The sequence below is a fragment of the Festucalex cinctus genome, chromosome 13 (genome assembly GCF_051991245.1).
Source record: "Festucalex cinctus isolate MCC-2025b chromosome 13, RoL_Fcin_1.0, whole genome shotgun sequence".
Lineage (NCBI taxonomy): Eukaryota > Metazoa > Chordata > Actinopteri > Syngnathiformes > Syngnathidae > Festucalex > Festucalex cinctus.
In genome coordinates this window covers 16538842-16556418 of record NC_135423.1, presented here as the reverse complement: position 1 = coordinate 16556418, position 17577 = coordinate 16538842, and the positions used below count along the sequence as shown (strand labels likewise).

General features: G+C 37.8%; 1 protein-coding gene across 1 annotated transcript in view; it reads left to right on the top strand.

Moving 5' to 3' along the window:
* The first annotated feature begins 140 nt into the window (after positions 1-140).
* Positions 141-17577, top strand: part of pafah1b1a (platelet-activating factor acetylhydrolase 1b, regulatory subunit 1a) — a 30502-nt gene continuing 13065 nt past the window's right edge. The window contains exons 1-3 of the mRNA XM_077540591.1: positions 141-400; positions 7073-7363; positions 16277-16361. Of these exons, the coding sequence (XP_077396717.1) occupies positions 7332-7363; positions 16277-16361 (117 nt within the window). The 5' untranslated portion in view covers positions 141-400; positions 7073-7331. The remainder of the gene's footprint in view (positions 401-7072; positions 7364-16276; positions 16362-17577) is intronic.

Below are 17577 nucleotides of genomic sequence, written 5' to 3'. Positions count from 1 at the left end.
ATAAGGCACGAGCGTTGGAGTGGTGATTCATAGTTACAAAAAATAAAACTGAAAGCAGCCCCATGTGAATTTACATTCACAATGCCTGTAGATGCTCGGTGTTTCAAACGCATAAAGTGCCAAAGGTTGTACTGTATAGTTTTTTTTTTTTCTTCCTGTCAAGGGCGTGCGCGCTCCCGCCTCCGTGAACGCGAGCTCCGTGCGCGGATTGCTCGCCCCCGAGACAAGGCGAATGCGGTAGCCTACGAAAAAACAAGCTTGCCGAGCGGCGCCGGAGACACAAGAGGGGCGCAGTTTACCTCCAGCTAACAAGATCTCAATTTGGAGCGCACAGTTTACGCCCTGCTGGGTTGTGTTGCCGCTGGAGAGTGCTGTGGATATTCGCGGAAGAGACAATAGGGTAAGTTTTGTTCGTTTAAGAAGCCGGCCGATGGTCGAAGGAATCTGGCTTTAGGTGGGGAAATTGACGATGTGGCTGTAATTTTTGCACCTCCTTTTATGCCTCAAAATGGCGGCTAGGCCGCTTGGTCTGGAGCAGCAGGTAGCATGTCAGCACCGCACTTTATTCCCCTGTACACATTTGCAACATTGAGTTTATTCCAGTATATGGCCTCAGTGACAAAGTTAAATTTAGCTAATTGAATTTGAGTGCAGAACGGCACTCCCGTCCGTCTTAATATAAGGAGCTAACATTGTAGCTAACTTTCTGACTGCATCATCGGTAAGCTAATGAGGGTAAGATTCATTTTAACCTAATTAGCTGACGTTATTCACATTTAGCATATAATTTAGTGATGTGTGGTTTAATAAACGTTGGTTGTGCTAACGACATGACAACATGTCACTGGGTTGGGCTGGAAGGTTACGGTTACAGTTGGCGTTGTCATTACGGAATGGTTTGAAGCCGATTCGGTGGCGTTTGACAACTACGTTATTGCCGCTAAATATCAAATTGACACAGTGCACACCATTCAACAGTTTTTCGAATTTGTTGGTCTTCACCCTACTGATTAGCTTCACTGCTAGTCGGATGTTAGCATAGAGCAAGGGCGTTCGGTAGTGCTCGCCCTTTAGGTTGCTTCTGATTGTGTAGATAACATCCATAGAGATTTAGATCTATACAGTTTACGTATATCCAATCTGTGTTTGGGTGTTCGGATACGGACAGGGTTCTTTGCTGTCTCACTGGTGGGTGTCGGGCTCAGCTGGAGCGCCCTCGCAGTCATGTGTGGGAGGAAATCAGGGTGGAGCGCATGCAAGTCGATGATGGTCTTCTTGGAATCGCGTCTTCTCCTTATTACACAACTCATATTCGCTCATTGGATTTATTTATTTACAAACAGAAAGTGCCATGATTTTCATTCCAGAGCAGTGATTCCATTACAAAATATATCCATGCATAGATTTGTTTTGATCCTGATCTTTCACAGTGATTTTTTTTTTGTGTGTGGGGTAATTTCATCAGAATCTGTCTGTCAGCCTTTGTTTTTTTTTCTATGAAAAGTGGTACCCCGAGTTATGAGACTCGATTGCGACTCAATTTGCAGTATATCAAATAAAAAAAAATAATAATAATAATAATAAAAAAAATATATATATATATATATATATATATATATATATATATATATATATATATATATATATATATATATTTATTAGGGGTGTGAATTGCCTAGTACCTGACGATTCGATTCGTATCACGATTCACAGGTCGCGATTCGATTCGATACCGATTAATCCCGATACGAATTTATAAGCCGATTGTTGCGATTTTCCTCATTCAAATTTAGAAAATACTAATCAGTAAACTTGTAGAGTGAAAGATTTGTGTCAAAAAGTATTATTTATTTACCTAAAACTTCAGTCTTATACAGGTTGGAATCTGTTTCATGTTTGAACAGCATTAAAATAAAATATTAAGGCTTAATGTTCCGTTCATATAACATTCTTCCATGCTTAAGGTGCGAACCCTAACCTGAAGTAGGCCGTTTTGTTTAATATTTTTCCATTAAAAATGGAAGTTTAAAAATCGATTCAGCCGCCTATTGAATCGATTCGAGAATTGCGGGATGTAGTATCGCGATATATTGCCGAATCGATTTTTTTTAACACCCCTTATATATATATATATATATATATATATATATATATATATATATATATATATATATATATATATATATATATTTTATATTTTATATTTTATTTAATTGACCTGTGCCATCTCTCAAATAAACACAAGCATGTATTACACTTTTCGAGTTAAAAAAAAGGCATGCATTATAAAATGTAAAGAATAAAATGCACAGAGAATGTAACTAAATAATTTTTCTAAAGTCTAATGAAGCTGTAAGTCATACACACGCTTTTGGAATCATGTGTTGGCATGTGCCTTTAAGTGGCATGGTCTAAGTGAGTGATGTTAGAAGCTCTCGGGTTGGCAGGTTACCACGCAGAGTTAAGTATCAGCTTCTGCTCCATTCTCTTCACAAGTGTTGTCATTTTGTATGGCCCCAAATACGAGTCTAGAGTCAAGATAGCTACCACACCGGGAACAACTTCAAAATAAAAGCAAACCAAGGCATTGATGTCCAAGTGTTCTTTGGTATGCTTAGGTTTATTTTGAAGTTTGCCCTCTCTCCACGTGTATTGCCATCATGCATATTCTTCCTGATGATGCACAACCGCAGACGTCTTTCTGTTGAGAATGTTAATGTTTGCTTCTTGTTTTATTATTTTCTGAAATATTTCAATTTCTTTCTGTCCCCAGTACAGACATACCTTACTTTATTGTTTTCCGCCATTTTGGGGGGGGGGGGACTATAGTAGGGGTGTAAAAAAAAAAAAAATCGATTCGGCGATATATCGCGATACTACATCGCGCGATTCTCGAATCGATAAAAAAAAATCGCTTTTTTTTTTTTTTTTTTTTTTTTTTTTTTTAAGAGCTCAGAATTGTTCATACGGTATAAGACTGAAATTTCAGATAAATAAATAATACATTTTCATATAAATCTTACACTCTCCAAGCTTACTGATTAGTATTTTCTAAATTTGAATGAAAAAAAATCGCAACAATCGACTTATAAATTCGTATCGGGATTAATCGGTATCGAATCAAATCGTGACCTGTGAATCGTGATACGAATCGAATCGTCAGGTACTAGGCAATTCACACCCCTAGACTATAGTATGTAATTGATGTAAACTGTAATGTGTCCGAAAGGAAAAAATGAATAAACTAAATTATGTACATGTGGCGTAATAACTGGTCAAAACATGCAACGTTGTATCTGTTTCTGTCATCGTTTATTTGCAAAACCTGTTCGACTTTCCATTGCCAAAATTTCCTTTTTTTTCGATACGCTGAAAAATCCAATCCCTCCAAGCTTTTTATTTTTTTATTTATTTTATTTTTTTTAAATGGGCTTTTTTTTTCTTCCAAATTTCTCACATTTCCAATCAGATTTATTCTTGAAAATTTGAATAAAAATTGGTGGATGGTGACTGTGACTACTGTATTTTGTCCCTTGTCTCACGTGGCGGTGTATCTGAAGCTCACTTGCAACTCAAACTCTGCCTTGCAACAGAAAGCAAAATCTCTAACAAGCAATGTCTTGTAACTTGATAATCTCACAGTTGGAACACTCATTAATCAAGGTACCACAGTAGTCGATGCAACAGCACCTCTTCTGGTTGCAAGTCGTTCAGTTATATCTCTCGGGACTACTTAATTACCCGTCTTGTATCATATTTTTAAGTGTTTCTTTTCTTTTTTTTGTACGGTACTTGATTTAATTGTGAAGTGTTTTAGGACCATGTTCCATCATGGTGATTTTGCACTTTAAATAAATTGACTGATTGGTTGATTGATTTTGCTTGTATAGCTTCAAGACATCAATCCATCCATGTAGTTCATTTGCAAGCTATCGTGTGTATTATGTTTACAGTAGGGGTGTGAATTGCCTAGTACCTGACGATTCGATTCGTATCACGATTCGCAGGTCACGATTCGATTCGATACCGATTAATCCCGATACGAATTTATAAGTCGATTGTTGCGATTTTTTTTCATTCAAATTTAGAAAATACTAATCAGTAAGCTTGTAGAGTGTAAGATTTATATGAAAATGTATTATTTATTTATCTGAAATTTCAGTCTTATAGAGGTTGTAATCTGTTTCATGTTTGAACAGCATTAAAATAAAATATTAAGGCTTAATGTTCCGTTCATATAACATTCTTCCATGCTCAAGGTGTGAATCCTAACCCGAAGTCAGACGTTTTGTTGAATATTTTTCCATTAAAAATGGAAGTTTAAAAATCGATTCACAAAAAAAAAAAAAAAAGGCAATGATGATAAGACGTTGAATCGGTAAGACTACCGAATGAACAATTCTGAGCTCTTAAAAAAAAAAAAAAAAAAAAAAAAAAATTGTAAATCTTTTTTTTTTTTTTAAATTGAATCGATTCGATAATCGTGCGATGTAGTACCGCGATATATCGCCGAATCGATTTTTTTTTAACACCCCTAGTTTACAGTATATCTTAAATTGCTATCACCGCTTAGCTCTTATGTTATATTGAACTCTTGCATTGTCTGGACCTTTTGAAGTAGCATGTCAGCGTCTATTAAAGGCAGACACAGTTGACACTACTGTTTCTACCTCTGAAGTTGTTTGACTTATTGTCACTGCTAGGAAATGAAAGCAGTCCAGATTCCAGATGTTTGGGATGCTTTGTGTTGAAATGTGACAAAGGCTTTATTTACTATAGTTCTCTGCTAGGTCATGCAGAGATGTCTGCAAGGTAAGGTGTCAACGACGTCAAAACCCCCCCCCCAAAAAAAAAACTTGTATGTTGTTGCTTTATTTTTCACTTTTCAAAAGTACTCATCTGACAGGTTCCCTGCTTAATGTGCTTCAATTTGATTGATGTGACCCCTGCAATAAGATGGCCTATTCTCTTGAACTGTCCAGGACCAAGTTGTCAGCTTGGTGATGCAAAGCAACAAATATGTGGTGTGTAAATCATCGGGCGTGGCTCAGTCCAGTTGTGAATCGGTAGGCGGTTGCTTCTTCTTAAAGTGACAGGATGCTCTCTGTTATTCATCTAAAAATCTTCTCAAAAAGGCATGAACCTGTTGGGATTATTCAGGAAATTAAATGACACCCCCAGAGCACTCTACACCATTTCTCTGATGGCTCCTGCTGTTGCACAAAGGCAACTGAATCAATAGCAGGAAGAACAAACAGATTTATGGATGCGCCTTGACTGCAGCTTATTGACCGGCCACCATCTCTCCATTCCCACATTTTGAACACAATCGGTTAAACTGATTTATAGTAGATGGTCTCAGTCAACTTATAACTAAGCAGTGAGAGCATTTGTGGTTGAACTAGTCTGTTCATAACAATTTTTGCCCAAATAGTTGAAAAGACCTTTTATTAGGAGTTCCATCATATGACCAATGATGGCTCAGTTTACTGACCAAACCCAGAAAACCGGTGAGCCATGAACGGCCCTTACCTACTTCTTCAGCACAGGTGACGTCGTCATCATAAGTCGACAGCAAGTAGAAAATTTACTTTTTAAAGGGTACTAAGTGTCCATGAAAAATAATGAAGTTATCACATTCATTCTGGACAAAATATTAACTTTTCACTGCTGAAAATTGTTCAATGAGTAAAGTATCCCTTTATGACCACTTTCACCAGCAAATATGGTCATGCTTTTCCCTTGTGTACCCTTAAACTAAGCCCTGCTGTCTGAGAGGTAAGCTGTCATTTTTTGGAACGGTATCAGGTGCTGACATCATAGCTCAATAGTTAACTGTCAGCTACGTCAGTTGCCCTCTGTGGAGCAGGTTCTCTGCAGTGTTCTTGTGTCAGTTATGCAAGTAGATAAGCAAACACATTCTATATTTGTAGATTTATCAGTTCAATAGAGCAGGCTGCCAAACGGTGAAATAATGTCTGCCTTCTTTGTTTGCAATTACTTGTAATTGAAAGAAAAATTAGTTTCAAATACATGGAGAATGCTGCTTTTTGGAAAAGCAGTCATCTTCTTCACTGCTCCTTTATAAAGATTGAAGATCCCATACGTAACATCCCAAATATAAAATTTTTCTCTACCAACTATCTTGTTAACCTGAGGCACAAAATTGAAACATTTGACATATGTAATTTCTTTAAGTGGTAGTAAGGCAGAACTGGACGCTATGTGTATGTAAATGTGAGAGCAAAATGAAGTAAATTAGCCTCGTTAATACTCATGTTTGCTGCTGGTCAGTTGGAGATTTAGTCATCGTTGGCCCAGTAAATTAAGAGGCTTATCGTGGCTCATAGTTGTCCTGCTGTTGGCTGTTTAATTAGGCATTTTTTTCAAGGCATGTGTAAATATTCCTCATGTTTTTAGCCCCACTGCATTTAATGTATCTCACATAAATATGCCTCAACTGACAGTATATTGACCTTCTCACCAGTAAATGCTGTGCTGTCAGCTCTTTGTGATTTCCCCATTCATCACTTGGCTAGGCAGTTCTTGAGGAGGTATGATAATGACACATTACAATTCGTTTGGGAATTTGACAAGTACACAGCCGTTATTCGGGCCACCCCAGCATGCCTTTTTTTTTTTTTTTTTTTTTTTTTTTTGGGCAACCTGCAAGGGGAAGTTTGTTGCTCTACAAATCTGGGTCAAGTCTTGCATGTATGCACAGGATTTTGCAGCAGGAGAAACCTGGAATGTATTGATATAGTTAGTAGATGGTTTGTTTTGAGAGTATCTAAAAATCCATGGAATGAGTGAGTGAGTTCACTTTGTCACATGGATGGCTTATGCCATTTTTCAAATTAATGATTTTATAGTAATATTTTCTGTAATATTTGAGTGCCGCATTGACTTGTCCTTCTGGTAGAGTAAGCAGTTTCCATGCATTTTATCTGTATTTAAACCGTTGCAGGCATTGATGCAGCACTTCTTTGACCTACACTAATTTTCAGCCACACTCACTCTTCATTTGATTTGCCATGCACACCTAATTCAGACCTCCCTTTTCCCCTTTCAGATGCAGTGTAGACTCAGCTGTTGACTGGTCTGCAGGCTCTCCACTTCTCTTGTCCCCAGGGGGCCCACTTCCTGTGGTCCCCATTCTATCTGAGGCTGTGTCGGGACTACACTTGACTGACGCTATAGGAGTACACGCCTCACCCTAGCTCGCGTTGTTCGGATCCACACAGCTCATCTCCTGACTGAGGAGAGTGCGGCAGCTGCACCATTTACTACCAAGTGGTCCCTCCTTGCCCCGCCCACACCGTCCTGTCACCATGGTGCTTTCACAACGGCAACGAGATGAACTGTAAGTGGCCAATACATCTTTGATTCATAAATTGGATAGTGCTGAGTCTTAACGTTGTGTCAAAATCATGTTTCCACTTAAGAAATTCAGTTTGTCATGGTATTGTTTGGATTGGTAAACCTTGGTTAGAGTTTTGTTTAGATTTAAACCAGCAGGATCTTTGGGGCTAATCTCAGATCAGATCAGTAAGTTAAAAAATATATATAACAACACAAATATCAGTAACTTTTCCAAAGTATACCAAAATTGACCACCATGATTACCACCCAAACAAAAGCATAATGAAAAATGATATTTCAGGTCCCCTATTGGGCACTTTTTCCTTGGAAAATGAAAATTTGAAAATGTGCACATACAGAACGAACCAATCTGTACTGCTATAAAAGTTTTGATTTGTTTAGATTTGTATCAGAAAAGTTAGCTGACTGTCAATCCAATCATACAACTGTCAAAACAAACGTGATTTTCTTTAAAAATAGGGATGCATGATAATATCGGTGGCCGACCAATTTAACGTCATACCGAAAACCAGATAATAAAAAGAAATCCGTCTAATAATAGACATGCCATGTTGGTCCATCTGTCGTGGGTTCAGTCAGTTGTACCCAACTCCTCAACCCCTCGCCTCACCTATGGTAGTGTCACATATTTGTGATGTCATAATGCACGACCTTCGTGTACACAGAAGATGCATCGTCCCATCGTCGCCAGTGTGGGCTTTCTTTACTGTCTCTCCAAAATGTTACCCTCGCAGTTTTTTCGTTGCATTTTTAAAACATGACTTTTTTTATTTTTTTTATTTTTTTTTGGGGCAAATTCAAAAAGTTACTGATTGTCTTTGAAGCAGAGATAATCAATAATATTCAGCTTCATGGTGCTTTACACATTTCAATGTAGTTGTACATGTTAGACTTATAGAGGACTCAAAAGTATATTTGTATTAAAGTCATTTAGCTAACAATAATTGCCTTATCTGTTATCGACATTGGCACTTTCTAAATTTTTGGTTTAGTGGTATCTGTTAAAAATAGCATTATCGTGCATCCCTATACAAAAGTCAGTTTTATTGCAAAAGCAGAGTAAACATGGAAATGACAACACTGAATGCTATTATTCTTCCTCATCTTTATTCACTTTGTATGCAGCTTAAATATCTCTGTGCTGCTGGTGCCTCCGTTTAGGACAGGTAGTAGCACACTTGTTCTTGGTCCAAGCAGATTTGGCATTGTTTAGTGGCTGCTTCCAGGCCTTGGTTGTATATTGAGGTTTATCCATCCATCCATTTTCTTGACCGCTTATTCCTCACAAGGGTCGCGGGGGGTGCTGGCGCCTATCTCAGCTGGCTCTGGGCAGTAGGCGGGGGACACCCTGGACTGGTTGCCAGCCAATCGCAGGGCACACAGAGACGAACAACCATCCACACTCACACGCACACCTAGGGACAATTCGGAGCGCCCAATTAACCTGCCATGCATGTCTTTGGAATGTGGGAGGAGACCGGAGTACCCGGAGAAGACCCACGCGGGCCCGGGGAGAACATGCAAACTCCACCCAGGGAGGCCGGAGCCTGGACTCGAACCAGAGTCCTCAGAACTGGGAGGCGGACATGCTAACCACTTGATCTCAGTGCCGCCATATTGAGGTTTAATCATGTCTATATATTCCACTCTGACAGCAGGAAGGATGAAATAATACAATTTATATTATTATAAATTACTGTCACATTTAAAATACTGAATTGGGTTCTGCTGAATAGCTGTAGCAATGTGAGTATTTGCTCTAGCTCTGATAATGAAGTATCGCCGAGCCCTCCCATGTCATGAGTCATGACTATTTGGACATGTTACGTAGCTTTAGCAGACATTCTTCTTCAGTCAGTTTGCTTCCATATTGGCTCTTGGTTTCATGTGACATTCACTGAGCTTGATTTACAATGCAAGTCCAAGTACCAAACCCAATTGAATTCCTTGGCTTGAGCACATTTTTGGTGGTGTCGTCTATTTCCATTTACATTTCAAGTGCCTCGTATCCGATATGGCAGAGAACATGCGAAACAGTCCACACATGTCTGCATGTGATGTATAATTGTACACACTTGAAAGCTCAGTGCAGTAACAACATGGAAGTAAACACTGATGCATAAATAATATAACTATTAAAAATTGCATGCCATTAAGTTGGTCAGATTTACAGCATATATTTGATTCTTGGGGAAAAAAAATCACCAATAGTATTTCAGTGCCTTCAACATCACATTGACTTTACGCTACATGCTCATTGGCAGATATCTGATGCATATCAGATTTTTAACTACATTCAGAATAGACCCGATAAAGATGGAGCTTTTTAATAAGTTATTTATACTAGGGATGCACGATAATGCTTAGGGCTGGGAATCTTAGACTGTCTCACGAGTCGATTCAATTACGATTTTTGGGTCTATGATTCGATTCAGAATCGATTCTCGATTCAAACAATTTTCGATTCAAAATTATTTGATTGACAAATGATTTCTGCTTCAATTTACAGATAATGCACAACATTGTCATGATCTACTAGAGTCTGCTTTGCAAGACAAAATGACAAATAGACATTAAAGGGTCTTTTTTTTTTTTGTTTGTTTGTTTAAACATTTATTAATTTTGTATTGTAAGTGCCCTTTTCCACAAAAACAGCATGTGGGCTGCAACTGCCTTTTCCACTTCTTCTTCATTTCTAATTTAAATAAAATAGAATTTTGGATATTAAATATCAATTCGATTAATAAATGAGAATTTCGATTCTTTTATGAATCGATTTTTTTGGCACATCCCTAATAATGCTATTTTCAACCGATACCGATAAACCAATAATTTAAAAAGTGCTGATGCCGATAATTGTTTGCAGAATTAACTTGAATACAAATATACTTTCGACTCCTACTATAAGTCCAATAAATACATTGAAACATTGTGTAAGTAAACTTTACACAATGTTTACACAACCACAACAGATGGACCAATGGGGCATATCTATTATTATTATTATTATTATTATTATTATTATTATTGCCGGAATTATTATTATGAAATCAAATTGGTTTATAATTTCTGATAATTATCGGCGGATTTCTCTATTATCTGGTCTATCTGTTTGATGTCAAATTGGTCTAATTGCCGATAATTATCGGCCACCGATATTATCGTGCATCCCTAATTTATACTGTAATGTACAGCCAAACGTTGCCACTTGTGAGGTAAAAATGTTTGAATACTGTCACTTGAACTATACTTTGTGCTTGAACTTTTCAGTCGTAAATATTGAACATGTCTGACATTTAAGATTGTTTGCCCTGACTGTTGTCCAAGCAGATGGAGAGAGTAAAATTATCACTATCACATATTATTCTTTACAGCCATTAGTTAATCAAACCTTTCCTGACTTTGGTGCGAAGAGGAGGATTATAATATTTTTATGCCCCTCATCTGTGGGTGGTTGTTGTTGTTGTTTTTGTTTTGTTTTTTTGTGGCAGCAAATAAGATCTGTAGAATAAGTGTTATACAACTAGGGTCATTGATTGAATTTAACCAGAGGTGGATAACGTAGCCAAAAATTGTACTCAGGAAAGAGCACTCTTACTTTATAATAACTATTAAGATATAATATTATTATTGATGATGGATTTTGTACAGTAGATGTTTTAATATCGTATCGCTCAGTTCTATTTGTGACCTCCTAAAACTAAGAACATAAAAAACAACAACATCTTTTTCACTTGAAAGCAGAAATTTGTGATCGCCCCCGATTTCTGTCATGTGATTGGATCACAACAACCTTAACTTTCTTGACTTATTTTTTTCTACTTGTGGAACTGAATCAAAAGCATTGATTTGGGTGTCTGTCTTCCAGCGTGATTGTGAAATGTGCCCACTTGTTTTTAACTTGTGAAATACATGACAAGGCACCTAAAATTCCCAACAATGTTTTTATGTTTTTAGATTAGTGCTGTTGATGGTATGGGGAGCGCTTCTGGAATGATAAGCTTTCATTAGCTATGTACTGTACTACTCAGAAGAAGCTTCCGAGATCACTCCTAACCCCCCCTTCATACCCCCTCTTTTCTTAGTCTGTGGTCCAACAGCCCACAGAAAACTGGTGTCTTCGAGCATTTGGTGCATTCCTGTGGTGGTGATAAGGTTTTGAACAGGTATTGTCAAAATAATTGGAATATGCTTCTCTAAATTAGTCGACTAATCATGATTATGCTGGTAATTACAATTAAGTTCAATTAATGTAATACTGTAATTAAGAAGACCTATATCTAAATACAGGCGGTTCGCTATTTACAATTGTAAACAATGTGAGAGAATACATAATCTTGCGGCATAAGGATGATAGCTTAGTTACTGCTGAATTGAAAGTTTTCCATTTGACTTGTTTTATGATTGGTCTATTTTTTTTTCATACAAATATGTACTGTCATTATGACTTCTTCGGGTTGCAGTACTTTGCTGCCAAAGGAACTGAGCTCAGTGGTAAACCGAGCATACCCTGGACCCGTACCCTTTAAATTCAACCCTAGAACCAAGTGTTTTAGGTTCATTAGCCAGAGAATCAATATTATTCTTTTAAATGTTATTACTAGTGGTGTCACTTTCGAATATTTTTAGAATTGATTCATCTATTGATTATTCAATTGACTAATCAGATTCATTTTAATTTTGCATTAGTGTATTACAAAAACATTTTTTTTCTCTGGTTAGTGGTTACTGTTTATTAACCAGTGATTGGTGTTTATTTCATACTTTGTTTTTGTATAGTGACTAAAAAAGGCCGGGGGAGAGGGGCTAAATCTCGTACTATGTTACCGGTTCAGTCATTGTTTTCCAAAGTAAAAACAGATGATGTCGTTTATTTGTCAACTGTGGGCATATGAAGCCCTTTGAGACTCGTGTGATTAAGGGCTATATAAATAAACTTGACTTGGTTGAAAATGTCATATTTTGATTAAACACAAAAGATAATCAGTCTTCTTTCATGAAGGACTACAGAAATCAGTGAATAATTATATACATTGGACAATATTAATTTAAAAAATGGCTCCAATTACTCTAATTAAAATAGTTGTCGATTAATATGATATTTCATTACTTGTCGATTTATCAATTAATTTTGATAGCTCTTGTTATTACTCTATTGATGAGGTGCTAATTTGGTAGTAACTGTCAGTTGTGCAATTCTGTAACCTTTTAACAACTTTTTTTTTAATTTTTTTTTTTATGTCTAACCAATGAAAAGCACATTTGTGCCTCTTTACAGGGTCAGGGGACTTACTGCCCCAAGTGTGTTTTAAAAATAGCTGAAGAACACAAACATGTTACTTCCCTCAAAGACCTGGCGGGCACACTTGTGCTGATGGGCTGCCTTTTTTAAATTTCTCCTCTCTGCACAACGAATATGCCCATGGCCCTCTCCCAGACTTGGATTATATAGTCCTCTGTGTACCTTTTTGTATACTTCTTCCTCTTTCTTTGATCTTGCAAGGGAGATTGATGAAGAGAATTACAGAAGCAAAAAGTATACAAGGACCAGTGTTGGGAAAGTTAATTTTCTATGCAATCTATTAATTCATCTCACAAATTTTAAAATGAACTAGTTGAATTCATAGTTGATCTATTTTTAAAACTAAGTTCATCGGTCCAATAATGAACTACCGGTACTTTATAGTCCCCCACCTCCTAATGTGTTTCTGAAAGCGTTTAGGGGGCTGGGTGATTATGGAGAAAGGAGGGGGGAAAAAAAAAAAAAGAATTTTTTTTTTTTTTTTTTTTTTTTTTTTTTTTTTTTTTTTAAGATTAAAATCATTATTCAATTCTTTCAAACTTAACCTCTATTCTCTTTAGTAATTTATTTTATCAGGAGGTTAGGGACTTGCTTCTTATCCAACTTCCCAGCCTTACTCACAATAATACATTGATAATGGGGATGGCAGTTAGTTGAGCACATAACACTGTCAAGTGTCAAACTTTGCCCTGCCTCTTGACTGCATACCATCAGAGCAGCAGTTTGCTGTCAAGAACAACACTGACGTAGTAGACAAAAAGGACATTGTTCCAGTACTAGAATTGACTCCAATTCGATGGAATTGAAACATATTTACAAATAGTGATGAGTTGCAATGGGTGTTTTGAGTGGCCTTGTCTTTAATGTGAGCAGGCAGGTAATGTGACAACCAGTGTAGCCTTGTGAAAGTGATACTGATAGTCATCTCACGCCACCAGAGACGAACACGACTTCATGTCAGCTGATATGTTCTCAAATGGCTTCTTATTAAAGCCCCTCTCACCGATCTGTTCTAGTTCTGGCGTTTGTTGTTAAGACTTGCTTATGGATTGACTATTTATGTGACGTCATCTTGTGTGGATTTGTTGTAACCTTGTTGAGTTTTCTTCACTTGAACCTCTCCCCGAATGTACTACCTGGTTCAGAGGTCAGACCAAATGCAAGCTGAGCGTTTCTGGTGACGAGTTTCCATACATAAGCGTGAATGTGTGCTGGGCAGCGTGGATGAAACGCATGAGGTGAAATCTTGCTTCTGCGCCCATTTCACCAGGGTTTGCAAATGTGAACTTTTTGTGGCGTTGCATCACCGACAGCCAATCTGTGTCGAATGCACTTAGTACGTCACACTCAACAGCACAAGCACAGACAGACACACAAAGCGTGGGGAAATAAAAACCTTGTGGGACCATATCATTGAGGTCTGTGGGACCGTGGTACACAACACGGCCAGCTTCCAATGGCGACCGGGACTGAGCCAAAAAGGAGCAGGTTTGGCGAATAGGGAGCGAGTAAGTTTGGCGTATCTGGTGAATGTATTGACTTGAACTGTCAACCAAAATCACATTTAGCAGCTGAAGTTGGTAAATGACCATAACTGACCAGATTGACGAGCGATGTTCAAACTTTTTTTTTTCTTCTGATAGAGATGGAAGAGTCCCTTTTTTTTTTTCTTTCTTTTTTTTATCTCCGTCCGAAGCTTTGCTTTATCTTTTACTTTGTGATTAATAAATGCCACACAATCTACACAATTCATTATGGGATTAGAGTATAAAGGAATACTACTATTATTGACTTGTGTAAGTGTTGCCTTCTCATTGATCCATTAATCCTGTAGTACAAATTTGAGAGGAAATTGAGTCATCGGCAGACTGGAAGGATGGCTGACTCATCTCTTAGATGACATCATCCATCTGCTGGTAACCATAGAAACCAGCCGCTTTGCTCTCCTTCTAGTCACATTGCTAACGATACATCTATTTTCATTCTTTTGGGGTTCTGAGCATTGTAACATGTTATATTGCAGCTGTAAAATGTACTAGGCTGTTGTAATGATTTTGCCTCCATTTGTTTTAGTATTTACAAGATAGTGAGCTGCTTGATTTGCCCACTTGGTGGTTCTGTGGTGTGATGCAAATTATTTGCATTGACATTATTCAAAACCACCATCACCTCTATGCAGATGGAAAAATTTCTAGACTTGAGGCTGTCACATTTATGGACATACTTGAACACCTTTTTTCAGTTAAGCACTTTTGGAAATGGAAAGACTTAAAATCATTGTAGTTTTTCACATCATTTCATAGAACCCTTTGTTTCAGTTGACATGATCAACAACAGTCTAGACACACCCTCTTGTGTCACAGACCCACCACATCAAATAACCCGCCGTGTTTTCGATTCTCTCACATCGCTATGCTATTTCTCAGAATTGTGCTCCGCTCACAAGTCGGGCCTCCCTAAGTGTTTTAAGTGGGCAGCCTGTCAGGAGTGAAGATAACCTCCTGCTAACCTTGAACTCTAATGAGGGCCCTCTTGTTGTCATAGGTATTCAGGTGGGCAGAAGGTGCGGTGCAGGGAGTACAGACTGGTCTGACAGATTGCAGCTCCCTCCCCCTTCATATTGGCACCCTCGAGCATATTCTCCCGTACAGCTTGTCTGGCTTTCCCTGGCTTTAGAAATGGTGTTTGTGGTGCATAAATATAACAAAGCACAAATGTAGTATAGTGTGGGTGGAGTGCAGTTTACTTGTTTGGTTTCTCTTGGTCATTTTTACTGATAACTGAATTTATATGAACAATGAAAACTATTTTTTTTTAAAGTATACATTTAGAGAAATTGAAGATTTAAAAAAAATATATATATTTTAATTATATCCTATGATGAACAAGAAATTAATTAAAACTCACAGACTTAAACATTAAATCTTGAAAGGATCTGTATGCTGGTCTGTCTGTAGCTTGTGTTTTGCTTGTTGCTTGCTTTGCAAGTGTATTTGGATGGGGACTCCCCTGTGGTATGCTTGCTCATACGTAGCCGTTTTTGAAGACTCTTCTGGCTGGCCTGCAACAATCAATGTCTGTCTGCGCTTATAGCAGGACACTTCTTCGAGATTTCACTTTGAATATCTTGTTTTGTGAAGAACTGAACACCGATTAAATAATCATGGCCAAATGATTGTTCATCTAAGTATATTTTTTCCGGCTATATCCTGTGTGTCTTGGATGATAGCAGGAAGAAGACTGTAATCTCAATTCCACTATCCACATTGAAATTATTCATTCTGAGGTGTGTTATTTGCCCGCAGCCACAGCACAGGAGCTCGTTATAGACTGCATACAGATGTGATATCCATTATACTGGATAAATTGTGGGGGCTTGTCACAAATCGTACTTGTATTGTTAGACTTACGGTAGATTTTTGTGTTCATTAAATGTTATTCTATTTTTAAGTGCAATAAAACATTTAGGTGCATACGTACTGTACCTAAATACATATATGTAGTTTGTTACACTCATTACTTTAGCACTTATTTGGGCTGTGGGCTGTGGCAATCAAAAAGTTAACTAAGGCTCCTCTTTTTATGTTCCAGAAATCGAGCCATAGCTGATTATTTGCGCTCCAATGGATATGAAGGAGCATATTCTACTTTCAAGAAGGAGGCAGAATTAGACATGGTAAGTAGACGTTAGACCTATTTTGCTTTTTATGCCCATTTTGTGATAGGCAGTCTTTAATTCACCCTCATTGATCGGGTCCGCAAAATAAGATATGACAGCTGCAGTGTTTCCCACATAAACATTTACCTGTGGTGGGTGCCACAAAAGCATTTTGACACTACTTAAAAGATGTTGGCGCTACTTGCCAAATATAATATACAAATTGTTGTAATAACTTTCACTGCTGCACAGAGAGCTCGCTTGTGTGGTTCTTGTGTGAGTGTAATGTTCATTTTTTGTTTTTGCGACAGTCCTCATTTATGAGAAATTGCACATCGCGAAAACAATGTTGATAATGCCTCACGCTAGTCAGCCAAGATAGGCTCCAGCACACCTGTGACCCTAGTGAGGATAAGCAGTTTAGATCATAGATGGATGCTTTCATTCCATACAATCAATAGGATTCTCGAATAATTATGATTATTCATGCTTAGTTGTAATGATCTAAATCGGGGATGGGCAACTTAAATGATGGAGGGGCCCTCAATTTATCATTGGCGTTAATGGATAGGACCACACACTTCCTAACCAGATGTATGACTAAAATGCCATTAATGGAGGGCCACTCCATGAGTGAGGTGCCAGTTAACGTCCCTAGTCTAAATATTTAAAAATATATCCCTTGTGACTGTAGTCTGGGAAAGTCATCTCATCACAACGTTCTCCTCCTTGCCCCCTTACGTCGTTCGCATCCTCATTTCACCTTACCTTCACATTTCAACTCACCCCCTTCACTTTTCTGCCTTTATTCATTCCTCTGCCAGACGCTTCTGAGTGTGAAGAGGTTAAATAATAGATGAATCGCACAAGGGGAGTCACGCACCCTTGGGTTTTTATAGTTCTGCCCAAAACAAACCTCTGTGAGCAAATATGATATCAGGAAAAAAAAAAATCCCCTTGAATGCATTGGATGCATCAGTTAAAATTTACCTGCAGTTAAGTGGTTAGGGTTAATTAGTTTTGACTGAATTGAATATTTTGCCTTTGTGGCTCTTTGTGTGGGTTAGCATGTTTTCATTGCAACGATAATTTGAAAATGTTTGTGACTTGTTACTCTCTAGTCACGTGACAGAAAAATGTACATACTTTCATGCATATATACATGCCCTGCCCACATAGACATTAGGATCTATAATACCCACTAGTAATAGGTTGGCAATGCCTGCAGTGTCGT